Here is a 27,915-nt window from a genome sequence, read left to right on the forward strand (position 1 = left end):
ACATGGTGGCCACACATCCTGGTTTTGCTGAAACAGTCCCGGTTTTTCGTTAAACATCCCAGTGTCCTGACGATTTGCTCAAAATGACTCAAATATTCCAGTTTGTAGCTTTTCCTTCTTTATATGAATCATAGGGGTTGTCATCAGCAGTTCACCTTTTCGCATAGCATCAGCATCTCTCCACTTCAGCTCCTCTCCCTTTACCCTTGCTCTCCATTTACTGTTGGCAAACCCAAAAAAAGCCTTCGACTGCACCCTGCGAATTGGAATGGCACCCACTCGCTGACCGCTAAGCTGCAGCAAAGCGACGCTCCCGCGTATGCAGAAATCCTTCTCACCAGCATCCAGAGGCACATGGGGACAAATTTTTGGGGCTGGTTTGCTGCCCTGGTTGGTTCACCTTTCAGTAGCCCAATTGGCTATCCCATCAGAATGCTCTGATTGGCCAGAGATTCCATGGAGGAGGCCAGCAAAGGGGGTGGGGGAAGATGTTAGCGGAAAGCCAGCAAATGGGGTGGGGGAACAAAAGAGGAGAGGGGGAGGCCAGCAAAGAACGGTGTTGGGGGGGGGGGGGGGGGGGGGGGGGGGGGAAGATGGGGAAGAGAGAGCAGAAGGCCTGCAGAGGAGGGTGTTAAGCATGGGTAAAGAGCGGGTGGCCAGAGGCAGGAAGTGGAGAAGGGGAGGGGGGAGGAACAGAAAGCCAGCAGGGTGGGGTGGTGGGAGTGGGAAATGGGGGGAGAAGATCATGACCTCCTTTAAATTAACCCCAGGACCACCTGGGAGCCAGGAGGGAGTAAGATTGACAGTGGTGTCCACTAACTGCAAGCCGTACTTGAAGAGGTTGTCGGATGGCGCCCATTGGTAAACCACCAATCAGCACTGAGGAAGGTAGCAGGCAAGTTCGGCTGAACTGTGGCACATTCAGCCAAACTTCTCATTGAAAGATCACATGTTTGACCCTGCTTCCTCTAGGTGCAAACCAAATCTCCCACATTTCAAAATCCAGATTCTGAATCCGCTGTGCAACTGAAAATGAACAAGGCTTTTAAATGGAGACTGGTCTTAACATTATGCATTGGGGAGTAAACTTTGCACAAAAAATAGAGGATTCTGATCTTGTGACAAAGAAAGTTTTGATTCATTTTAAGAAAATGAGGCTGAAATGTCATTGAAACTAAAGTCTGCGGTTCGTAACTGCTGACTTCAATAACTGGGTGTCTTTGGGGTTGCCAGCTCTGGCTGGTCATATTCTGGGGCGTGTCACCACATTACCTCCTACCCTCAACTGCCACTGCCTCAGATTCCTGCCATTGGTTTCACAACATGAGCATCATCACAGAGTTCTGTCTTCCCGAGGCTTTTCACTGTTTATGACTTTTGAAAATCTGGTCACAGCATGTAATACCGACTGCAGGCTATAGGTAACATTTTCTTTTGGTCAGGCTTATTACCGGCCTAGGCGCTTACCATTTAACAAAAAAAAAACTTAGTAACTGGACTAGAACTTGTGTGTCCCCATCTGTAACAGCAACATTGAAGGCTTGACCTCTGAATCCTTTCCGAGGCCAGTTAACAGCAAATTATAAAAGCCTGCACCATGTGAGGGGAAGGACAAACAACTAACGCCTGTTTGAAAATGGAGAGTTATCTTAACGCAATGGTTTGATCTAAAGACAGGCAACAGTCCAGACTGGCTCATCTGACTTTAAAATATCATTCCCCAAATTCAAGCCGAGAGAAGGCTGGGTAGCTCGGTGGGGGTGCAGGGGAGATCCTGAGTTAATTTAAAAGTAACATTTTAATATAAATCACACGGAGATCTTGTGTGGAAAAACAGTCAAACATCCTGAAATTTAACACTTCTCATACACTTCAGAGTAACTGGATTCAAAGTAATTCCGTGGAATGGTCCCATCTGAAATGTATCTGTTGACTTTCCAGTAATGACTGCTTCCAGAGAAATATGAAACTAACCACCCAATTAAAGAAGGGAAATGCCTTAAAGTCAGGACCCCCCAGGATAGTGGGTTAACACAATCTGTTAAACACATTTTTTACCTCTGGAAGCTAGGTTCACAGTCATCTTGCATTAATGGGATTAAACTCTGATTTCCCTCCATTAGCTAGAAGGATCTCAATTGAAATGAACTTGGCCAGACTCTAGCATCTTTCTAAAAAGGGAAACTTTAAATGTTAAGATCTTAGCTAGAGAATCATTGCCACAAGAGTTTGGAAAGTTCTTCATTAACACTTTTTTCTAAGGGATTCTTATGACAGACACTGGAGTCATGTCATTATAGTCTCATGCTTTGGCATCGCGCACAATGGACGGTATTTAGGGGCAATGGGGTTTTGCCTGCCATCTGGAGAGCCGGTAAGAGCCCGCATCATCTCTTTTAAGGAAGGCCCGCCATACTAAGTGCCACTCAGGGACTTAACTGGACAATGTCAGGCCTTCCCTGGAATCAAGGACCCCGGGGCGGAAGGCTCACCCGCTTAGAGGAGCTGGCCAATCAGAAGTCGGCAGCTCTATTAAACACCATCACCATTGGCGAGGTAATGGGTGCTGCCGGTACAAAACCCACTCGAGGCTTAGTATCGTCACTGGATCCCAGGCCACAGGTGAGAGTGTGATGGGAGAGGTGCCGTGAGGAGGGGGGGTTTGCAGGGATACAGCAAAGACAAGGGGGTGTGGCTCTCAATGGGCCCCACCCTCCTCCTCCTGACGCTGGGTCCCATGATCAAGCACAGGTTTACTATTCTTGCTACCCCCATAATAATCTGCCACTGGGTTAATACCAGTGGTAGTGGGATGAGTTGGCCCCAACTGGTGGTGGTGCAGGGTTCATCAGGATAGAGACAGGAAGGTGGAAGGCTCCCCCCCGCCGCCACCCTCCCACCTGATTAAATATCCCCCTCCGCCACCAAGCCCGCATTAAATTCCACCCAGTGAAACAGATTTAGCACAACAACTAAAGTTAAAGACTGAAGGTCAGTGGCATAACTCAGGTGTCAGCCATTTACCAGTTACCAAGCTTCAGTGCACTCAACTCTCCAATGACATCTGACAATGTCAATCAAGAATGCTCTACTCTGTCAGTGTTATGCAAGTGTCCTTTCTTCCCCCTCTAAGCAGCCTATAAAACCCAACACTAGCTGTTTCAAAAGGCAGGCACATTCACTGGGATAAAAATAGTCAATCAAATATAACAGCCATGCTTAAAAGTAGGGTGTAAAATGAAGGTATGGAATGGCTCTACCAGGAGCTTATTTAGGACCAGTTACAGCATAAAAATCCAAATAGTAGATTCTTAAAAATATTAAAGATATTAAAATTGTCTCAACTCATCATTATCCATTTTCCCCATTTGAATTCAATAGTCTTATTCAGTTGCAACTACAATATATTGTTTTATTTATTATCTACCACTACAAATAAATTTTTAGTAACCATAGAATGGGCAATTTCTTCCAAAATTTAATGTTATTACACTACAAACCCACTGACATTTCCTGGCTCGATTACTTTCAGTAGCTATGCCATTGAGAGCAGTGAATAATAGTAGAGGACCTAGCACAGTAGTCACATTAGGCTGGATGGTCTCAAAATGGTTGCTCCAGCAGGAGGTGATTTTTAAATAATTTTACAGGTCAGAGGGATTATCCAGTATAGGGTTAGACTTTTCCTAATGGACTTCAAGATTATGACTATTAATTACAAAGGACATTCCCATTTTAAAATCAGCAGAAAAAATCCAGTGCAATTGTTCCAGGCTCACATAGAAGCAAGTTTTACTAACTGCTACAATAACAGTTTTCCAAAACTTAAATACTATACCATTCACTTTGAAAGATCTCATTAACTTTCAAAATGCCAAGGAATTTTTTTATTGTGTATTCCTATTTATAAAGCTACTATGAAGCAGAATACAGACATCACAGTGAACAAAACTATGTAATTCTTGCACTAACATTCAGTGCACGCAGGGTTCAAAATCCAAATTACACAAGAGAACATTAGAATAACAACTGTCCTAGCTTGTTTAGGATTAGCAATACAGCACTTTGTTGATTTAAACCTGGTCATATGTAACAAGGAAACATTGAAAACGTGCAAAACAGAATTTCAGCTGCCAAAACCAGATTTTGGATGTCTCTCCAGCGGTGTATAATTCATCTCAGGTGGAATGATAAATGAACATGCAATACACAGAGTACAATATACTTGAAGTGCCAAGTACACCTTACCCAAAGATCTGTCCTTTGTCTGGTTAGTTGACCGAACAACTGGGAGGCTTGCCCGCAAACGGGTCCCTCTATTAAAGATAGGTGGCGCCTCTTGTTCTGCCATTGCTTCAAAGGAATCCGCTGATGCGATGGACAGATGTTCAGCCTGGTCCCCGAGACCAGGCTGGGAACTTCTCAAATGCTTTGGGCTTCTGCTCTGCAAGAAGAAAAACATGGGTTTTGAAACTACTATACAAGACAGACCACTAAAGATCTTTGTGCAACCATACTGCTAATTACAAACCTGGAAACAAGTCAAGCACAACCACTAAACACCATGCACTGTTAGAAGTTAGCATCCACTGCAGCCATACTCCTTATTCAGATAGAATTAAATTTTTATCCTTTGAATGAATACATTTTCACAACAGTTAGCCAATAACTTTGGTAAGGGTGTAGCAGAGTTCAGCCCATCAACCAAAACCTGCATAGTAAATCCCTGAAATACCTTAACTTAAAAAAAAACTCCCTTTTTATAATGATATTTTAATGAATGAATTAGTCTCATGAGTGAGAGATGAACTACGATATATATTTGGGAATATGTTCAGACATTGGTCATACTGCCAAATATGGACTGATGCTCAATTGATCATTTTGGACTAACTAATAAGCCATGAAGAATCCCAAATCCATAGCATTAAAATTAAATAATAAATACTAGACATATCTCTAAGGTCACCAAGTCTACTTCTCTTTCTCCTCTTTTCCCGAAGTAATCTGAGCCTTTCACTAAAGAGAGTGGAGAGGTGAACTACATCTGGGTATCTCTGAATACCATTTTAAAGCTGGTTAACAGATGGTGTGCATGTAGTGCAATTGACCATAGCTATTACACACTGAGTCTCTATTTTCAGCACAGCACACTTCCCGACTGCCTCAGGTGGCCTGACTAAAATCAAAAAGATTACAACAAGAATCATCTCTAACTGTAGATGAAGGAAAGGGTAGCGCAGGGATGTGGGAGCAGAGTGGGCAAGTGTAATTAGGGCTGTTTGCTTTTGTATAGAGTAAACACCACAAGAATTGGCCTGTTTCTCTATGTTGTAACTTCTATGTACTTCTGTGTGAGGATTAAGAATATGCCAAGGAACTACATCAAAAGACTGCATAATATGTTTCATATTTTAAATTCCCCATCATGTAGTAAATAAATATAACCATATGTGAACTGGCAATTGTGGAAACCAATGTGCCATGCAGTAACTGCATAGACACAGGATTATTTCTTGTTTCCCTAATTTTTAATTAGTTAGCAGCATTTTAATCACTTAGTTCAATTATATTGTGATCACTTATTTTTTAAATTGCTGCATAGATAAGTTTTCACAACTACTTCAGTCCCTAAATAGAGCTTTACAGTTCCATCATATAGGAATAACATTTCTGCAGGATTTCTCTCTACCTCTTACCAGAACATCAGCTCAAATGTCAGAAAATGGCATAAACAACCATTAACGTCATTTCTCCAGGGTTTTTGCCGAAGTTATGGTGGGAGATCAGGGGTACACCCTGCCATTGACACATTGGTGGATTGGGCAGACAAATAGCAGATGAAATTCAATGCAGGGAAGTGTGAGGTGGCAGAAAGAATGCAGAGCGACAGTATAAAATAAAGGAAGAAACTCCAGAGGTGGTGCAGGAACAAAGGGACTCCGGTGTATATGTACATGAGTCATTGAAGGTGGTAGGGCATGTTGAGAGAGCAGTTAATAAAGCATATGGCATCCTAGGTTTTATTAATACAGGCATTGAGTACAAGAGTAAGGAGGTCATGTTGAATTTGTACAAGGCACTAGTTAGGCCTCATCTGGAGTACTGCATCCAGTTCTGGGCACCATACTTGAGGAAGGCATTGGAGAGAGTACAAAAAGGAAATCCACAAGAATGATTTCAGAGATGAACAACTGTAGCTATGGAGATAGATTGGAGAGGTTAGGGCTGTTTTCCTCAGAGAAAAGGCAGCTGAGAGGAGACTTGATACAGGTATTCAAGATCCTGAGGGGTATGAACAGGGTAAATAGTGAGAAACTGTTCCCTCTCAAGAGTACGTCAAGAACTAGAGGGCACAGATTCAAAATAATGGACAAGAGGAGTAGAAGTGAGGAGGAAAAATTTTTTCACCCAGAGGGTGGTTGGAGGCTGGGATGAACTTTCTGAAAAGGTGGTGGAGGCAGGTTCGATCAAGGTATTCAAAAGGTAATTGGACTGCTATCTGAAAAGAGAGAATGTGAAAGGTTACAGGGATAAGGCAGGGTAGAATGCTCTTTCAGTAAGCCAGTACAGATTCCATGGGCCAAATGACCTCCTTCTGCACTGTAAAGATTCTGTGATTCTAATTGCAAGCTTCACCTGTAGTAAGGAATTGAAGGTGGCAGAATGATGATTCAACTGAGCTGCCTACATATACTGCAGAGAAACAATGGTTATTGAAAAGCAGCTAAGGGTGGCAAATAGCACTGAACACAAATTTTAAAATCACTCAGAAACTAACTGCTGCCAAGACAAGTCTCCAGGGAAACAAGCACACATTCTCAAACTCGCACATGCACCACAACAGAAGACAACAGTTGCAAATAGTCTGGTCACAAACGTCAGTCAGTGAGTCACATCATCCACGTTAGTATGCTAAACTAGTTAGGAGTAAGAGGAAACACAACATTCTTCTCAGATTTGAATTATAAATTGGAACCATAAAATTGATGCATAGCAGTGTGCCAGCAAAAAAACATCTGTCCAGTTTGGTTTTGAAACTACTTTTGGTTTTATTTCTTTCCACACCTTTGCCCATATATCAAAAATATGTAAGTGGTGAACCTCTGGCACTTCAACCAGCAGCCATCAGGCAATGCTGAAGAATGGCCTTGGGAAATTCTTTCCAATCTTCTAACCCACCACTTAGTGTAGCGTCTGGCCCCCACATGGAATGTCATCCCAGCAGTGCAGTTGGAGATTGAGAAGTCACAGGTACTAACCCAACCTTCAACCCCTTGTAGGTCAGAGTGCCAAAAGACTGTGCCATTCTATCTTCAGGGGTCCAGTTTTAAAAGTGAAGTGTTCCAATTTATTTCACAAAATTTTGAACCTGTAAACTCATCGTTAAACATTTAACTTTGTCCTGTAGAGCTTACATCAATCATTAGGCAACAGGCACCAATCAGACAAGCAGACAGTTCCACAAAATGCAACTGTTTTGTTAGCTTTAAATTGTGTATTACATGAGATGCAGACAAACAATTGTAGCTGTCAATCGAAAAGAAAAAGGTCAGAAAGGAAGTAAGGTACTAACTGTATGAGATGACTCAATTTTCATCAAGAACATTTGCATGTCAAGCTCTGACTGAAGAGAGGCCAACATGCATTGCAAAGTCTGTGATTGACAGAAACGGAAAAAAGTAAGGGTAATGCGAGAAAGAAACCATCTCTCAAACTTCATCCAAGATGTGAATTTTGTAACAGTGAAGAAAAAATAAAACCAGTAATGTACATCACTATTTCACATCAGTTCTTTAGAAATATGGCACTTAACTACAATCTAGATTATTCTAAAATTTAGATTCATTTAACCAAAGTACTAAATTCTTTGCATTCCTTGGCACTTTTATGAATTCAACAGGATAGTCAATAAAAGCACAATACTGGAATAAAAGCATGAAATGAAACTCAATAATGCAAATGTAGAAATGGTTCAAATGTGGAATCAAAAAATGTTGCCACAACCAGGAAATAGGTTGTTTTCCTTGAAATTTGACCAAGCACTTTTAATAAACTACATTTCAAGGCTCTGAAGAAGGGTCATACGGACTCGAAACGTCAACTCTGTTTCTCGCTCCACAGATGCTGTTAGACCTGCTGAGTTTTTCGAGCATTTTGTGTTTTTGTCTTACATTTCAAGGCAGATGGGAACACCAAACAAAAAGCCAGATTCTCCACTTTAGCAAGCACTTAAATAAAAATATACAGACTTGTGAAGTGGGAGCTTGAGAGCAATTTAATAAGCAACAAAATCTTAGACAGATGTGCCTTTGGACTCAGGATTGTTGTGCTGGCAAAGTCAGTTAATACATGCCTCAATGCGGTAATAACATACTCCCATCAAAATAATACAGCATTAACTGTCACAGAAAAATCTACTTGTATTATTTGCCCTGGGATAAGTTTATACAAGTTTATAATATAGATATTATCTACAAACTTCTCAAAAATGTTTGCATGGAATTCTACACAAGCCTGCAGTTTTTCCACATGGCAACAACAACCTTCCCCCCCCCCCCCCCGCCAATGTGAATGGGTGTCAAGTTCTGAACAACATATGGGTGACACTAAGTGGAATCTTATTGAGGCATCAGCGGTCCCACCTTCTGGTGAGAGAGCCAGTGAGAGACACGCGCTGCCTCTTTTTGGGAAGGCCTGCTGAACTGCACAACAATCAGGCAGTAGTGAGGCCTGGAATCAAGACCCCAGTCAGGCATAAGACTTGCCTATCAAGAGGCTTTTTAAAAAAAATATTCGTTCATAGGATATGGGCGTCTCTGGCTAGGCCAGCATTTATTGCCCATCCCTAATTGTCCTTGAGAATGGAATGGCTTGCTAGGCCATTTCAAAGGGCATTTAAGTGTCAACCACATTGCTGTGGGTCTGGAGTCACATGTAGGCCACACTAGGTAAGAACCGCTGATTCCCTTCCCTAAAAGGACATTAGTGAACCAGATGGGTTTTTACAACAATCGACAATGGCCCCATGGTCATCATTAGACTTTTAATTCCAGATTTTTTTTTTATTGAATTCAAATTCCACCATCTGCCCTGGTGGGATTCAAACCCGTGTCCTCAGAGCATTACCCTGGATCTCTGGGATACTAGTCCAGTGACAATACCATGACGCCACCACCCCTCCAAAGTATGTTGCTGGATTATTATACTAAATCTGTTGTTTTAAAAATTTAAAACAATCGTACCTCACCCCTTTCTCACACTGCCCCCCACCTCCCACCCCCACACCCCCATGCCAGCCTATGCTCTCACAATGCACCCATTTATCCTCCATAGCCACTTACCCAGTATGCACTATGTACAATCCTCAAATTCCATGCAATATCAATGGAAAGTAGTTTACATTCCTTTGCAAAAAATAAGCCTCTTGATATCTAATAAAATCCTCCATATCATTGATACTGAGGGAAAAAGTGCATTCTGCCATGCAAGAAAAAACCTGGTAATACTTGCAAATCCATTAGCTTGTTACAACAAACCAGAAACAGCTTCCAATTGGCAATCTATTGATACAACTTCTTGAACCTGTCATTCATTCTCAGATGAAAAGGAACACCTACTGAGCTGAAACCCATTGAGTGCTGAAGCTCTACCAAACATTAATAGCATCCAAGCAATACAGTACTTTCTGGGGAGGAAAGAATGGGGGATGTTCATTACAATTTCAAATCAGATTACCTGTCAACAACATAAGGGAGCAAATGGTTCCATTTCCCTTCCTCCCTTTCCCCCCCTCTCCCCACCACCCCGCCCCTCCCGTCCCCAAGTGAAGATTTTTTCAAGTGTCAAAGCCAGGTTGTTTGAAAAAAATCAGCCACAGCCATTTAAATGACAATGGAAAAGATGACAGGACATTCTGTAACATTTTTCACAGCATTATGGTGCTTTCTCCATTGGAAAAGCACCTTAATGCAGGTGAACAAGGCTTGTCAATATAGGTGTCAATTTACCTACAAAAGGGAAAATCCTTCTGATGAACTGCTGCATTTAAATTAGATCTATTACAATTAATAGTGACAACAGAAGGTGTGTAAACGCTTACACTTGTCTTTCAGAATGTTCCACAGTCCTCAGCAGGCTTTCCATTTTCTTCACAAACTCAAAGCTGGCGTGCTTTTAATGGACTTCCAAAACCCTGCACCACAAGATGAAAAATGGTGTGCAGCGGGAAATCCAGTTGCAACCCCCATTTAAAATGGGGAAATCGTCAGCGGGAACGGGTGTGCAATTTGCACACTTTCCGACCCACAAAAAGGCCAGAGGAAAATGACACAGGGTCAGGAAGGCGGAGGAAAATTGGATTCCCTCCAAAAAAATAATGGCCTTTCTCACATCATAACATGCCTCTGCACCCAGACAAAAATTCAGCTCCAGAAGTCAAATTTTACTCCACTTTTGATTTATCCAAAGTGTGGCTTTATAAATGTACAGCTCTTAACTCTACAACCCATCGCCACTGTCAATAAGTATCCCTTTATAATCTTTAAAGCGATTGACCTAAACGGGTTGGTGTATTTGGTGACCGCTTTGATGCCTTCGGGGACAGCGTGTTTGGCCAGTTCTCCCCTGGTGGCATGAGGCATTCGGTGCTTTGGATCTGCCTGGGCTGAGATGGTGTGGCGCTTGTTGTAGTGAATGAGATGCGAGGCCTCAGAGGCACTTGAAAATGTCGACAACAAAGGAATTCATAACACTCATGGCCTTGGATGAGATTCTAGTGGAAGGTCTGGGTCTGCACCATGTACACGTAAGTGGAATAGCTCTGCTTGGGAGATTTCCTCTGCTTCTTGGGCGGCTTCTTGCTAAGTTTAGTCAGCGATTGCTTCGATGCCTTGCGGGACACACCACCCTTCGCTGCAGCCGCCACCTCAGGCATTCCACTCGACTTGGACCAACTCAAGCGGATGCACAAATCATTACCCAAAAAGAGTGCCCACCACCTGTAAACACTTAACCTTAATTTATGCAGTTAAGATTAGCTCTATGGCTGCAAACCAACAACTCCGTGTCTGAAAGTGACGATGGTCGATGAGAAGAAACCAGCTCCCAAGAAGGGAGGCAAGAAAGCCTTAAAGAAACCGGTAGCAAAGGGCGGCAAGAAGCGGCGAAAGTCGAGGAAGGAGAGTTACGCCATCTACATCTACAAAGTGATGAAGCAGGTTTACCCCGACACCGGCATCTCCTCCAAGGCCATGAGCATCATGAACTCGTTCGTGAGCGATATTTTCGAGCGCATCGCGGGTGAGGCTTCCCGCCTGGCCCATTACAACAAACGCAGCACCATCAGCTCCCGGGAGATCCAGACCGCCGTGCGCCTGCTGCTGCCCGGGGAACTGGCCAAGCACGCTGTGTCGGAAGGGACAAAGGCGGTGACCAAATACACTAGCTCCAAGTAAAACCCCGGAACTGACTGTAAAACACATTCAAAACAACTCTAATTGAAGCTAAGGTGGAGGAAGGAAGGAAAATAGTCAACACTGGGACGCTTCAAAATTCACAGAAACTGACTGAAGAGCACCATTTACACAGCCCAGGAAACCAGCAACCTTGTTAGTCACAGGAAAAGATGTGGCTCAAAACAAAAATGGGTGAGAGTAGGGGTGTCAGCTTGCTATGCACTTTTCACAGGACATCACTGTACTCCGTAAGACAAGGTGAATGACAATGGTCGAGGGTATGGGGAAGGGGAAAGAAAGAGAGAGAAAGAGAAATTGTTAGGATGCAGTGCATGCATGGTGAAAATGGATAAGCTGCCTGGGTGACAAACATCTAGTACAGCATAGTTAGCACTTGTGATCAGTGAAAAATTTGGCTGTGATACTCAAACGGTAGCTAAGGGTACTTGTATATGTTATCCCTCAGAGATATTATATGAAAACACAACCCAGGGTCCACATGTATGCCAACATTACTCATCTCTATTTCAACACCTGTCAACTTCCTCCAAACTGTCTCCAGTTTGTTAGATCGTTTGTCCGACATGGAGTACTGACTGAGCCTCAAACTAAATGTAAAGGAAGACCAAAGCCATCGTCTTCTGTCCCTGCCACAACTCAGTCCCCCAGTCAGTAACACCATTCCCCTCCCTGCCCGAGGCTGAACAGACTGTTCACAACCTTGTATTTGATCGAGTTGAGCTTCTAATCTCATAACCGCCCCATCATCAAGGCCATCTGTTTCCACCTCCATAACACCACCTGACTTTGCCCCTGCCTCAGTTCACTTGCTGCTGAAACCCTTGTCCATGCTTTGGTTAGATTTAAATTATTCCAACACAGTGCTGACCAGCCTCCTGTCTTCCACTCCCTAAACTCGAGGTCATCCAAAACTCTGCTGTCTGTATTCTACTCATACCAGGTCCCGTTTCACTCTGTGCTCGCTGACTGCATTGGCTCCCAGTTCAATAAAGTCTAAATTTTAAAATACTCATCCCTGTTTTCAAATCCATCTACAGGCACCGTGTCTCAATTATGGCTGTCCAAAAAATGGAGATGTTTAGAATGTGCCACGCATCAATATTAATTTATTGAATCAAAATAAATAAATAAAAAACTTACCTGGGCAATTCGCTAGGTGCTGCATTGGCAAAGTGTGGTACCAGACTAGTTATCAGCATCGCCACTTGCACACCGGTTTATTCCCGTATTCCAAGCAACCCTTGACTTCACCCGACCTGGCTTGGCCCGAACCTCCCTCGGCCTGAACCGCCAACCCGAAATCCTAAGGTTGCCGCTTTTGAGATGGTGTCCGTTATCTCAATGTCAACATTACTCTTTTCTTCTACCTCAATCATCTCAGGTTTTCCCATTTTTTGCATATAGCTCTTGGTCTCACGAATGCCCTGTACAGCTGTAGTAAAACTTCCCCTACTTTTATATTCCATTCCCCTTGCAATAAATACCAACATTCCATTTGCCTTCCTAATCGCTTGCTGCACCTGTCCACTGTACTTCACATAGTTCAAGGTTGTTTAAATTTCTCGCTTTAGGTTCTCTAGCCTTCCTTTCCTGTTCATTGTTTATACATTCCATGTTCCTATTCTTTTATTATCAAACTTGTATATATGAGCATTTCGCTGGATTGTGACCGGAGAGGCCTCACTTCCTCCATTGCCAAGCATGACCTCACCTATCCTTCAACAGGGGTTCTCATCTATACCATTGGTGTTTATTTATGCCGTTTTCATGGGGCAGCGTCTTTAGGTCAGCAAGCGGGGGGAGCAGGGCCCACTTGCCAACACTTAAAATGACGCAGGACGACGTCAGGTGTAACTCCCGACGTCACCCCACATCATTTCCATTTTCAGGTAGGCGGCGGTGCAGCCGACTCAGCTGTGCGCCCGCCGACCTGTCAATGGCCTATTGAGGCCATTAATAAACCAATTTAGGTAATTGACAGGGCTGCCCGTCCAACCTTAGGATTGGCGAGCAGGCTGGGAGACCTGGCGGGCTTAAGAAAAAGCATGAAACCTCATCCATGGGCGGGATGAGGTTTCATGAGGGTTTTAAAAAATATTTAATAAAGGTTTGAGTTAAAGTGATGGACATGTCCCAACTCATGTGACAGCGCCACATGAGGGGACATGTCAAGGAAATTTTTTAAACATTTACCTTATAAGTTTTAATTCTGAGCCAATCTCCCTGAGACAGCACTTAGCCTCAGGGAGTTCAGTGCGCTCTTTCGCGCATATGCGCAAAAAAGCACACTCCCGGCTCAGGGGATCCCCCCTGCCCGCACATAGTGTTTCCTGGTGGATGTCACGCTGGGCGGGCCTTAATTGGCCCGCCCACTTAAAATGGCAGCACGCCCCCAATCGGGGGTTCCGATCGGAGGTGCACCTGCCCACGCCCACTCCTGTACTTCCCCGCCAACAGGGGGAGAATTTTTCCTCTGGCTATTTTCAGTGGTGGCTCGCCAGTTTAATTGCCAACTTAACCATTGCAATAGAGAGTAAGGAAGGTGTTTTACCAACAAACTCTGATGAAATAAGAAAACAGAACAAGCATATTGAAGAATTATATGCAAAACTGAAAAACATGAAGTGATTGAGCTAGAAGAGTGCAATGTTGACATCAATTTCATTAGACCAGAAATATTAGAGTGTGACAGTTAATAGTAGCAATGAGATAAAAACTGAAAAAGCAGCTGGAATAGATGAAATACCTCCAGAGTTGATTAAAAACATGGGAATGAACTTCTGACATCAATGTTTACTAAGCTGTGCAAAGATACTTACTTATCAGGAGAATGACCAGAGGACTTCATGCAGAAAAAAAGCGATCACCCTGAGAAAGAAGCCAGAGGCATGTCGATGTTCTGAATTTTGTACAGTTAGTCCTATTGCCCATGCCTCAAAAATTGTGTTCAGAATTATAACAAAGTGGGTGGGAACTATATTGGAACCTAAACTAGCCATCTCCAAAGAGGAAGAGGGACAAGAGAAGCAACCAGCATTATAAAGATTGATGAGTGAACGCAGTTTAGAGATAAAAACAAAAAGCTAAAAGCTACTGCGGATGCTGGAAATCCAAAACAAAAACAGAATTACCTGGAAAAACTCAGCAGGTCTGGCAGCATCGGTGGAGAAGAAATCAGTTAACGTTTCGAGTCTTCATGACCCTTCGGCAGAACTGAGTATAGTTAGGAGAAAGGTGAAATAAACTCTTATAAATAAATAAATAAACTCTTATTTCACCTTTCTCCTAACTATACTCAGTTCTGCCGAAGGGCCATGAAGACTCGAAACGTTAACTGATTTCTTCTCCACCGATGCTGCCAGACCTGCTGAGTTTTTCCAGGTAATTCTGTTTTTGAACGCAGTTTAGAGTTTGGACAGGAGTGTGTTTGTTTTGTAGACTTTGAAAAAGCATTAGATCAAGTTGACTGGATTAAGCTCTTGACAGTGCTGAAAGACACTGAGTAGACTGGTGAAATAGATGACTCATAAGAAATCTGTACATGGGACAAAAAGCAGTGAGAGCAGCCAATGGGAAGTCAGAACCACATGTAATTGGAAGAAATTTTGACAAGGGTATTATTTATCACCAGAGCTATTAAATGTCTATGCAGAAGCAATGATCAAAGGAAGCATTTGAAGACGCAAAATAATCTGGTGTTGTGGCTGGGGGGGGGGGGGGGGGGGGGGGGGGGGGGGGGGTAGTTGGGGGCAATGAAAGCGTCAGTTCAGTTTGCCAATAACAAAATACTTGTAATCCTTCTTCTGTGCTGGCTAGAAGAACCAGCAGGTAGACGAGTAACAGCAGGCACGAACTTTGGAATGAAAGTCAACATTGGCAAAACCAAAGTGAAGCATATCTCAAAATCACCAAGAAATATTCACAGATTCATTGAAGGAAGAGAATTAGGATAGGTGCAGGAGCATATCATCTGCAGGTGGAAGATGCAACAAAGAAATAAGAACAAGGGTGGCAATGGGAAAGGCCATTTTTGGTAAGAAAAGATGGTGCTAACCAGAAAGCTGAATAAACAACTCAAAAAGCAACTTGTAAAGAGTTTGATTTGGAATGTTGTTTTGAATGGATGAGAGACTTGGACCTTATGGAAGGAAGAGATCAACTTGCTGATAGCTTTGAAATATGAGCTTGGAGAAAAATGGAAAGGATCTACTGGACAGAAAAAAGTAACAGATGATGAAATGCTGAGGAAAGAAATGTGTTCAAAATGTTTAAGAAAAGGCAGAGAGACTGGGCAGGACACATTTTAAGAGGAAACGGATTTGTAAGAGACATTATGGAGGAAAAGTTTCAAGAAAAGAAAGAGGAAGAGCAAAGAAGAGAATATCAATGCTGCATGGCTTGAAAAATTGAAGGATGTTATTGGTAAATGAAAAGAATGGCACAGGATAGAGAGACATGGAATGACTACTATGAGCCAAGGACTTGTCTTCAAGCAGAGCAAGCATGATGATGACAATGACCAGTATCTCTACATAGCCTTAAGCCCTCCAAGACCCCCAAGGTATCTGTGCTCCTCCAATTATTGTCTCTTGAGCATTCTCAATTTTAATCACCCCAGCACTGACACACAACTTCAGCTGCCTAAGCCCTAAGGTCTGGAATTTTTTTTCCAGAAACCTCCTCTTCCTCCTTTAAGATGCCCTGTAAAATCTCTTTTCCCAAGCTTTTAATCACTTGTCCAATACCTCATGCAGTTCAGTGTCTAATTTTGTTAAGTGCCTTAGAATATTTTGCTACATCATAGGCGTTATACAAATACATGTTGTTATTGCAACTAACTTCGTAGACTTGGGTCTAGCTATTCAGAGGATGTGACTCTTCAGATAAAGCAGAACCAAGATCCGCCCAGAATTCTACATAGAAAGCACGATTTTTAGCCTACAGCAGTCAGTAAAAGGAGTAAAGGTCATAAAAGCACAGCAATGTTTACACTTCCACTACAAAAGCCTAGGGAAGATGTGGACAGATTGGATAATAATGAACTGGGTCAACTGTTCTTTAGAATTTGCAGCTCTAAGGCCATTTAACCTATACATTGCCACAATTGAGGTACAAGTGGTGTAATGGAGGTCCTGCATTAGTGAAAGACTGATCACTAGCCAAAATCAATAATAGGTGCTACAGACAGTTTTAGCTGTGCTGATTGTGTGGCCTTTGAACTAAAAAATTAAGAATAATTCCACAAAGATCAGAACTTAAAAATTTAAGCGATGTATACGCACACTACTAAAACATTCGGACAATAAATGCCATTATGTATATTATGGAAACCTGTAATAATTTTTTCATCGTTCTTTTCCTTCAATTCATTAAGGGCTAAATCATATACACATTGGAAAAAGTGGAAAAATAATCACATCTAAAACTGTTGAGCTTGCACTGTAACAGATGTGCATTTATTAAACTCCAACTGTTACTGGCTAAGAAAACAAACAACTTCACACTAAGAACGAAACTTTATTATTTCAAAATGGCAGGCTGCCAATTTAAAAAGCCTTCAGAATTAATGGTAATGTTAACAAATACAAGTGTATCAACTGTAGAAGCAAAAACAAAACTCACTGGAAATACGCTGTAGGTTCACTGAAGCCTAGAAAGCAAAATAACAGGTTGATGTTTCAGCACATTTTGGAGTTGGGAGGGATTTTAAACTACTGCTCAACAACATCATTCTCAGCCCCCTCCCATTTCTCATCTACATGCTGCCTCATAGCGGCATCATCTGAAAAAAACAGCAAGAGTTCCACATGCCTGCTGACAATATTCAGTTCTACCTGACCACCGCCTCTTTTGACCCATCCACTTCAAATTGTCACACTGCTTTCTGACATCTAGTACTGGATGATCAGAAACTTTCTCCAATTAATCACTTAAAGACCTGACATTGTCTTTGGTGACCGCTACAAACTCCATTCCATAGCTCTTGGCTCCATCCCTCTCTCTGTCAACTGCCTAGGGTGAACCAGACTGTTTGCAATCTTATTGTCATATCTGACCCGGAAAAGAGCTTCTGACCACACACCCATGTCAGGACTCTGTCCTGTCGTTGCTCCTCTGCTGTTGAAACTCTCATTCATGCCTTTGTTCCCTGATTTGATTATGCAAATTCACTCCTGACTGGCCTTGCAAGATCAGCCTTCTGTAAAATTTTGGGTAACCTCAACTCTGCTGCCAAATGTCCTAACTCACCAAGTTCCGTGCACCTATTGCTCCCATGCTCCCTGACCTATACTGCTTTAATTGAGAACCAATGCCCAAAACAGACATGAAATCGACCAAGTGCCTATGTTGCCTGCCCAAAGACAGTGTCAGGAATCAAACCAGTTCTAGGTTTGGGTATCACCAATGTAAGTCAGGTCAACTGCCAAGAACTCAATGAGTGTCAACAGGCAGCTCACCACATGGGCTGGAAATACATTAGCTTCACAGACAAGCTGAGCTGTATGTGATTAACAGGGGGAGATGCGAAGAGACCAATTTATTCTTCTTCTGAGCCCCGCAAAATTCATCAGCACACCTCCAAAAAAGGTTTGGCCTTTATCTGAAGCTGTCCCTTGTGGCCCCTTTAAGGACTGCTGGTTAGGTCACACATCACCTGCAGCAAATGGACAGACTATGTGTGACACACAGTCTGTTCATTTGCACCTGAAAAATGCAAATAGGGCTCTAAACATGGCATAGAACTCTGATTTGAATATGTAAGGTGTCTCCTGCACATTTCAGGTGGGTACATTTTGTATCTATTTAAAGGTCTGCCTGAAAATTGCATCAGGTGCACCTTCAGCATCGAAGATTCCCTTATCCCCAATCTTCACTGGTAGTCACCCTCCCCCAGTATCCGATGAATATCATTGAAATAGACTCTCAGATGAAACTTCCTTATTGTTTGTTCAGTGCTGAAAACAAACTGGTCATCTCATAATAACATTCTTATTGGTGTCTCAGACAGGTTTACTTGAATACAAATTAAAATAGTCCAGACTGTATTAAGGAATAAGATCCTGAGGGGACTTGACAGGGTGGATGTGGAAAGGATGTCTCCTTTCATGGGAGAATCTAGTACTTGGGGTCACTGTTTCAAAATAAGGTGTTGCCCATTTTGGACAGAGAAGGAAGAGGAATTTTTCCTCTCAGAAGGTTGAGACACTTTGGAATTCCCTCCCTCAAAAGGTGGTTGAGGGAAGAGTCCTTGAATATCTTTTAAGGCAGAGGTAGATAAGTTTTTGATAAGCAAGAGGTTGAAAGGTTATTGGGGGTAGGCAGGAATGTGAAGGAGAGATTAAAATGAGATCAGCCATGATCTTATTGAATGGCGGAGCAGGCTCGAGGAACCGAGTGGCCTACTCCTGCTCCTAATTCGTATGTTTGGTAAGATTTTAGAGTCCATTATTAAGGATGAGATTTCAGAATACTTGGAAGTGCATGGTAAAATAGGGCAAAGTCAGCATGGTTTCATCAAAGGGAGGTCATGCCTGACAAATCTGTTAGAATTCTTTGAGGAGGTAACGAGTAGGTTAGACAAAGGAGAGCCAATGGATGTTATCTACTTGGACTTCCAGAAGGCCTTTGACAAGGTGCCGCACAGGAGGCTGCTCAGTAAGATAAGAGCCCATGGTGTTAGAGGCAAGGTACTAGCATGGATAGAAGATTGGCTGTCTGGCAGGAGGCAGAGAGTGGGGATAAGGGGGTCCTTCTCAGGATGGCGGCCGGTGACTAGTGGAGTTCCGCAGGGGTCAGTGTTGGGATCACAACTTTTCACTTTATACATTAATGATCTAGATGAAGTAACTGAGGGCATCCTGGCTAAGTTTGCAGATGATACAAAGATAGGTGGAGGGACAGGTAGTATTGAGGAGGCAGGGAGGCTGCAGAAGGATTTGGACAGGTTAGGAGAATGGGCAAAGAAGTGGCAGATGGAATACAATGTGGGGAAGTGTGAGGTCATGCACTTTGGTAGGAAGAATAGAGGCATAGACTATTTTCTAAATGGGGAGAGAATTCAGATATCTGGAGTGCAAAGGGACTTGGGAGTCCTAGTCCAGGATTCTCTTAAGGTTAACTTGCAGGTTGAGTCGGTAGTTAGGAAGGCAAATGCAATGTTGGCATTTATTTCGAGAGGAATAGAATATAAAAGCAGGGATGTGCTGCTGAGGCTTTATAAGGCTCTGGTCAGACCACATTTAGAATATTGTGAGCAATTTTGGGCCCTGTATCTCAGGAAGGATGTGCTGGCCCTGGAGAGGGTCCAGAGGAGGTTCACGAGAATGATCCCAGGAATGAAAGGCTTAACATATGAGGAACGTTTGAGGACTCTGGGTCTATACTCGATAGTGTTTAGAAGGATGAGGGGGGATCTGATTGAAACTTACAGAATACTGAAAGACCTGGATAGAGTGGACGTGAGGAAGATGTTTCGATTAGTAGGAGAGACTAGGACCCAAGGGCTCAGCCTCAGAGTAAAGGGACGACATTTTAGAACAGAGATGAGGAGAAACTTCTTTAGCCAGAGAGTGGTGAATCTATGGAATCCATTGCCACAGAAGGCTGTGGAGGCCAGGTCATTGAGTGTATTTAAGACCGAGATAGATAGGTTCTTGATTGGTAAGGGGATCAAAGGTTACGGGGAGAAGGTGGGAGAATGGGGTTGAGAAACTTATCAGCCATGATTGAATGGCGGAACAGACTCGATGGGCCGAATGGCCTAATTTCTGCTCCTATGTCTTATGGTAATGTAACTGGACTAGTAATCCAGGGGTCCAAGCTAATGTTCTGGAACATGAGTTCAAATTTCACCGCAGCAGCTGGTAGAGTTATTGTTTTAATCAATTGAATTAATTATTTCAATCTAGAATTGACAACTAGTTTTGGTGTATATTTAGAAACTATCACCTGCTTCTATGTCTTATGGTCTTATATATGAACTATTTTCTCCGAATTGTTTATGCTGGAGCTCTGAATTACGTAGAATTGCCAAGAACATACAGCACAGAAAAAGGCCATTCAACTCAACTGACCCACATTGGTATTTACATTCCACACAAACCTCCTCCCATCCTTCATCCAACTCCAATGCATTCTTTTATTCCTTTCCCCCTTAGGTACTTGTCTAGTCTTCCCTTCAGTGCAACTATGATATTCACCTTGCAGTAGCAAGTTTGACATTCGACTCACTGTGTGTAAAGAAGTTTCTCTTGAATTCCCTTTTGGGTTTATTTGCGATTATTTTATATTTACAGCATATCTCCTAGCTTTGGTCTTCAGAAGTGGAACCACCTTTATATCTAATCTATCAAATCCATTCATAATCTTTACGATCTCATTCAGGTCACTCCTCAGATTTTTGGAGGGAAAAAAAACCCTAACCTGTTCAATTTTTCCCCAGTAGGTATAACCTCTCAGTTCTGGTATCATCCTTTTAGCATTTGTCCCAGTGTGTCTATCATTTTTTAATCTGGAGGTCAGGATTGTGCAAAGTACTCTGTTTTATAAATAAATCCCTCTAACTATGAACTCTAGTACTTTATTTGCTTTATGGCCTTATTAACCTGCATCACTACCTTTCATTTAAAAAAAAATCTTTACTTGGGTTGTGAGCATTGTACCCAGGAGATCCTTTGCTCCTCTACCCCACTCATTTTATATTACAGGACAGAATTCAGAACACTAGCATTAAAAAAAGTGAAGAACCTACATTAGGTCACACACATGCAGTTTTCAAAATGTTTCAAATTGCAACTTTAAAGAAACTGAGTTTGTATAGTTTCAAGCTAATGCAGTTATTTTTAATTTCCATTCATGCTTCTTCCCATTGCCCCCACTACCAAAAGGTTTTGCTGACATACCACCCCATGCCCATTTTCAGCACCTCAAACACGTGACCATTCTTAAGACATGAGCCTCCATCCCCGAGCATCAGCAGGTTATTAATGTGAATTTATATAGTATACCTTACTGTTTACAGCCTTATAAATGGAAAAGTGGATAGCAAGCCAGTATAGGGCGAATGAGGTGGAAAGAAACATCAAGTTATTTCCCTCCTAGTCTTAAATAGAATAACAAAGATAAATGGTTTTAGGAGAGAATTTCAGAGTTCAGTATAGTAGCTAAAAGGTTGGTCTTCGAGGGCATAAAACCCAACCTGATATCCATTCTTTACCAGCTGCTTGTGCAATCTCAGAGGATAATGATTGGGAAACAATGGCTTGTTTTTCCTTCTGTAACCCCAGGATTGAATGCTTTTTCTACAAAAACAAAATTCCTGCAAAACTGCTCATTGATGCTATAATGCCAATTGCTGCTCTTGTCCCTCTTTATCTCTGGAAACCAAACTGGTCATCTCCAATGTAGCTCTGTGCCTTCCCACCCACTCACTTTGTTACAATTCTGAACACAACCTTTGACGCGTGGGCAATCAGACTAATTGTATGAAAGTCAGAATATCGGCATGCCTTTGGCTTCTTCTTTTGGGTGATCATGGGGTTGGGGTTAGGTAGGAGAACCTACTGCATGTTGCAAGTGGGATGAAAAGTAAAGAATTTTTCTTTGCAAAACTACTATGAAAACTACACAAGCTTTGCCATGTTCATTTCTGGCTTGCTATTGTACGTGCCTCAGGACTGGCTATCTGTCATCATGCAAACGTCTGCACGTTATTCTCTTTGAAGGCTGAAGGAAGCCTGAAAAAGTTGTACGACAGGAGTGATCAAATTTGCATAGTGTGATAGATGATCTGCATACCAACAACACTGCATTCACAGCCTTTAGAAACTGCACACTGGAACACTTCAGAAGCCAGTGCTGCCTCTTATTTTCCTTCAGCGCTGAACAAAAATATCTGAAGCTGAAGGATCATAGAACAATTTATATATGATGGCTTTGATTTTTTTTAACAAAAACATGACTAGTATAATTAATGCTGTCATTCAGCAAGAAATAATTAAATATCTGGTCAAGTAAATACTGGGCCAGATAAAGAATTTCAATAAATAATATGCATGCAAAATTTAGGAGTGGAGTTGGATTTTTCCACTAAATTAACTCTCCAGTGGATGCAGTACCAACAGATAATGAGAGCTGGGACACTAAGGCAGTTACACTAAGATTGGCCTCCTACGTGATAGAGTTGGCAACATTGCATACTGGTGCATTCTGTATACATGCCGGGAGCTGTGATCGCAAACCTCAAACACCCATCGAGAAGAACTCACAGGAAATTGGTACTTACCAATCAATTCAGTAAAAACTAAACACTGGACCTAGGTGCCATTTTAATTACAATTCAAAACGAAAATTAAAAGAAAACAGTTTGCTGACAGCTCGAAGCCAACATAAAGCAACATTGCTTCACTTTTGCTAACGTCAACTCATAGTTGGTAGTACTATCCAGCACTTTAGGCAATATTGTCACGTGTGCTTTCCAAAGGACATTACAGAGAAGTCACATTCACTAACATTAAAATGAGTCTTTAACAAATTTGAGGCTTACATAATATTCATTACATAATAAAGCACTTTACGATTATTAGAAGTGCCATTAGAAAACAGAATTTCCAGATCCTTATAAATGAAACCATCCAAAGAAATTGACAGATCTGCACTGTCTTACCTTATTTCATACAGAAGTATTTGACATACCCAACGCTAAACACTTCTATTGCAGACAGGAACTCCTGCAATAATTGTCTTTTGCTTTTGCACATCAAAATTTCCAAGTGCATAACTTCTAAAAAATTAGCATATTTAGCTCAAAACTTGAAAAACAGCATAAGAGAACTTAAAAAAATACTTTAGAAAGTACTCCCATGATGACCAGAAACTTTGAGGTAGATCAAATGTCATGATGAGGAAACACTGTTCAGTTATAATGCAGAGAGTAGAAATTCAGGTTTGAAGGAAGAACCAGCCACAGAAAGAATCACAATCTCCTTTTATGGCTTGATTACTAGTCAGTCCAGTAGTTAAGTGTCCAACAGGGAAGATTTATGAGTAAAATCGCCTGAAACTACATAGATCATCAAAATGCTGTGGAAGTTATTGGCTGAAACACTGTGCATAATACATTCAAAGTCATAATATATGTATTGTTTTGCTGGTTGAGTTTACTTGCATACAACAGTACAAAGCTAAAGTGAGACATGGAACTAAAACACCCATCTCTTGTTCATATTGTCCTTTAGGGCAAATAGTAATCCAACATAGGCATCACTTAAAATGAGCTTCTCTCTGCACTGAGCAATATCTCATCCTTTATCCACCGCCCCCACACACCCACCCCACCCCATGCACTCCTCACCCCCACTGCCCCCACACCCTCCCTACCTTCCTGATTTCACTACCTTCCTGTCTGACCCTTAAATTCTCCTTCCATATAAACACTCCAACAAATATTCACAGCCATACCCTCTACGTTGTCTTATCAAGTAGCTACTCTACCCTCATCAACTTGATCACAGACAAGGGATATCTCTGACCATTTCCTCACATTCATCACTATTCATGTTCTCCAACTCCACATCTTTCCAACCTCACTTTCTGCCTTCACCCTTGTGGGGAAAAAAACTACCAGAAGTTAACTACAACTGTATTTTGAATCCCCCAACTGTCTAGCCTTTAGTCTTCCATTTCTAAGATACGAATCATCACCTTTTAAGCCCCTGTCTCCAGTAAAACCTTATTGTGTCATAGTGGTCATCCCCAAACTTGCCACCTATTTCCATCTCCTCAACTCTAAGGAACACAGCCCTGAGTATATCTGGTGCACAATTGATATAAAACATCGATCGCCCAATTTGACTGCACAGTTTGAGTTCGAACTGTCAGCAAACTGTTTTCTTTTAATTTTCGTATTATTCCAAGTTCATCCTGGACAGCCAAGACAACCATATGACGTCTTTGTTCCAAAACTAATCATCTCCTGCTACCTACACACTTACCTTCAAAAGGTGAGATATCTCCCGAGGCTTCTTTATCACCAGATCAAGACTATCCGTTCAGTTTCCTCTAGGCTGCTCACCAAGCCAAAGTTCCATGAACCAACATTTTTTTCTACCTTCTCTCATGCCCTTAAGAGCTTACCTTGTTCATGAGATCCACCTCATTCTCACTAAACATCTGTTTGCCCAGTTTCATTTCTAGCCCCCTTGCCAACTGACCTAGTATATGTTTTCTCACATCTGACAACAACCTACCCTTTCAAATCCCTTCTTTGATCCCCACCTTCTCCAAACTAAATGCCTGATCTCCAAAGTCTTGTTGTCACCATCAAAATATATCCATGTTTTACACTGAACTCCACATTCAGAACACTCCAATCAGTTTTCTGTCCCCACCATAGCTTTATTTCAGCTCTAATCTAAGACTGGGACCATGGTGCACTATCCCTCCTCACCCATGTTAACTCTTTGCAGCCTTTGGCACAGGCAGTAATCTGCCATCACAACTTCATCTTCATCACCATAGGACTGCCCTTGCTTGGTTCCACTTTCATCTATTCAATCATAGCCAGAATATCTTTATCAATGGCTTCTTCTCCCAATCACCTCAGGAGTCCCTGAAGGATCTATACTTGCTGCTACCCTGTCCCCTTATCTATGTGCTGCCTCTTATGATCAAAAGACATGGGGTAAGATACGTGTGCTAACACTCAGCTCTACCTGTCCATGATGGAGTTCCTTGACTATATCTGTATCGGCAGCCTGCTGACCCCTCATCCAGTCCTAGATGAACTGCTACATTCTCTAGTTAAGTAAGTGAAAGATGAAAGACATTGTTTTCGGCTTGACACAGCTCCCCACCCCCCACTGGCCACTATCACAGGTTGAACCACACCATCCGCAATCTCAGCATCCTAACCTGAGCCAAGCCAAGCTTTCAACCAGAAAGCAAGCTTACTTGCGCATCTGTAATAATACCAAACTCTGCTCATGACTCAGTCCTTCTGGTGCCAAAACCCTGATCCAGGTCTTGGTCACCTAACTTGACTGCTCCAATGTTTTCCAGGCCAACATATTAGTCTCTGAATAACTGAGCTCATCCAAAATTCTCCTTCTCATGTCCTAACTGCTGTGGAATCACTTTAAGAGGCCAAGTGGAGAGTCACTGAAGGAAGTGACGTCAGTCTCACATGACCTGGGAGTTGTGTGTGTAGACTGAAACTAAGACGTGTGTAGGATGTGCTCCTGGACACATGGTGTACACGTGTTCCAGTTCAAGTTATAATAAAGAACCCACGTATTCCTTGTATATTGTTTATATTTCTTTGACTCCTGTATCAGTCACATAATGAAGGAGCAAATAATAACATGATGGCAGCAGTTGAGAATTGTGAACAACACCACATACACAGGTGACAGTGCTGGAGGAATTCCGGTCATCAAGTACAATAAAGAGGCAACTAGTTGCTTACCCAGACTGGCTGAAAGTACCTCGAGTTCAACAGGATGCAGGAGGTTAAAAAACTGAGTACACTAGCCACACAGCAGCTGGGTTGGTGGTCAGGGGGGGGCAAGCTAATAGCCACAGGATCAGGGTTCTCCACAGATCTGGCAATGGGCCAGAAATTGGGAGAAACAGTACCGTCGCAATGCTGTCCATGGAATCCTGTGCTGAATCGTTTCATGGGCGGGGCCTAATTAGGAAGCATGGGAAAAGCCCCACAGCCATATTGGAGGAGTTTCCAGCCGGAGTAAAGGCTAGCTGTGGCATAAGCACAAAAAACAGAGCTTGAAAAATAAACGAGCCTAAAAGAAACCAGCCCATGAAGAAGACAGCCCAGTGAAAAAAGACAAGCCTGTGGAAACGGTGTGCATGTAAAAGGAAAACCGGTGATGAAGCTGGTATTTTTAAAGAAGCCAGGACATTGAGAAAATGGCACTTTGGTTGCAATGCTACACATCTGAGCGAGCCATGCATTCAAACATGCAGAGCTGATGTTTGGGAGGCAGATAAGAACTACCCTGCCCCATAATCATCTTTAATTTTTCGACAGTAAGGGACGTACTTCTTTCCAAACGAGGGTTGAAGGTGAAGGCGTTGTTCACCAGGCAAGCTTGACTGGAACTGACTCAATTAGGAGCAGGACAGAAGAAGGTCAGAGTTCTCAATTATTTGTCAGGAACTTGGAATCCTGCAGACAAGATGTCATCAGCCCAGAGCGAATGTGGTCAAGGCACCAAAGAGTCCAATTCTCAGCCAGACCCGAAGTTCAATTCTCAGATGGAACCAGTGTTACCAACTGGTTCTTGTCTTTGACCTTTTCTGTGACGTGACAAGGTTCCATGGTGAGGACATGGATGCCATATGGACGGATGAAGAACAGGTGAACAAAAGGTTGAGTGGTCAGTGAATCAGACTCCACATGATATCAAGGAACAGCTGAAGGCACTGGATACTGCAAAGGCTATGGGCCCTGACAATATTCCGGCAATAGCACTGAACACTTGTGCTCCAGAACTTGCTACACCCCTAGCCAAGCTGTTCCAGTACAGCTACAATACTGGCATCTACCCGGCCATGTAGAAAGTTGCCCAGGTATGTCCTGTACACAAAATGCAGGACAGATGCAACCCAGCTAAAAACTGCCCCATTAGTCTATTCTCAATCATCAGTGAAGGGATAGAAGGGAAGGGGTCATCAGCATTGCCATCAAGCAGCACGTGCTTACTGACACTCAGTTTGGGCCACTCAGCTCCTGACCTCATTACAGCCTTGGTTCAAACATGGGCAAAACAGCTGAACTCCAGAGGTCAGGTGAGAGTGACCACCCTTGACATTAAGGCCACATTTGACCCAGTGTGACATCAGGGAGCCCTAGCAAAGCTGCTGTCAATGGGAACCAGGGGGAAAACTCTCCGCTGGTTGGAGTCATGCCTGGCACAAAGGTTGTGGTTGTTGGAGGTCAATTATCTCAGTTCCAGGACATCACTGCAGGTGTTCCTCAGGATAGTGTCCTAAGCCCAACCATCTTCAGTTGCTTCATCAATGACCTTCCTTCCATTACAAAGTCAAAAGTGGGGATGTTTGCTGATGATTGCACAATGTTCAGCACCATTTGCTATGACTGATACTGAAGCAGTCCATGTCCAAATGCAGCAAGACCTGGACAATACCCAGACTTGGGCTGACAAGTAACAGTCATGCCTCACAAGTGCCAGGCAAAGACCATCTCCAACAAGGTAGAATCTAACCATCTCTCCTTGACATTCAATGGCATTACCATCACTGAATCCCCCACTATCAACATCCTGGGGGTTATCATTGACCAGGAACTGATCTGGATGAGCCACATAAATACCATGGCTACAAGAGCAGGACAGAGGCTAGGAGTGCTGTGGCGAGTAACTCACCTCCTGATTCCCCAAAGTCTGCCCACAAGGCACAA

General features: G+C 42.6%; 1 protein-coding gene across 15 annotated transcripts in view; it reads right to left on the minus strand.

Annotated features, from left to right (window-relative positions):
• Positions 1 to 27,915, minus strand: part of LOC144678302 (sickle tail protein-like) — a 599,821-nt gene that overhangs the window by 184,571 nt on the left and 387,335 nt on the right. For 14 of the 15 annotated variants that reach the window (XM_078538135.1, XM_078538149.1, XM_078538129.1 and 11 more), the window contains one exon: positions 4,249 to 4,444. In XM_078538135.1, coding sequence (XP_078394261.1) covers positions 4,249 to 4,444 — 196 coding nt within the window. Of the gene's footprint in view, positions 1 to 4,248; positions 4,445 to 5,699; positions 5,787 to 27,915 lie in introns of those variants that run through there. The other variant, XM_078538189.1, reaches the window with a different exon arrangement.

Source organism: Cetorhinus maximus, chromosome 3 (assembly GCF_964194155.1).
Source record: "Cetorhinus maximus chromosome 3, sCetMax3.hap1.1, whole genome shotgun sequence".
Classification (NCBI taxonomy): domain Eukaryota; kingdom Metazoa; phylum Chordata; class Chondrichthyes; order Lamniformes; family Cetorhinidae; genus Cetorhinus; species Cetorhinus maximus.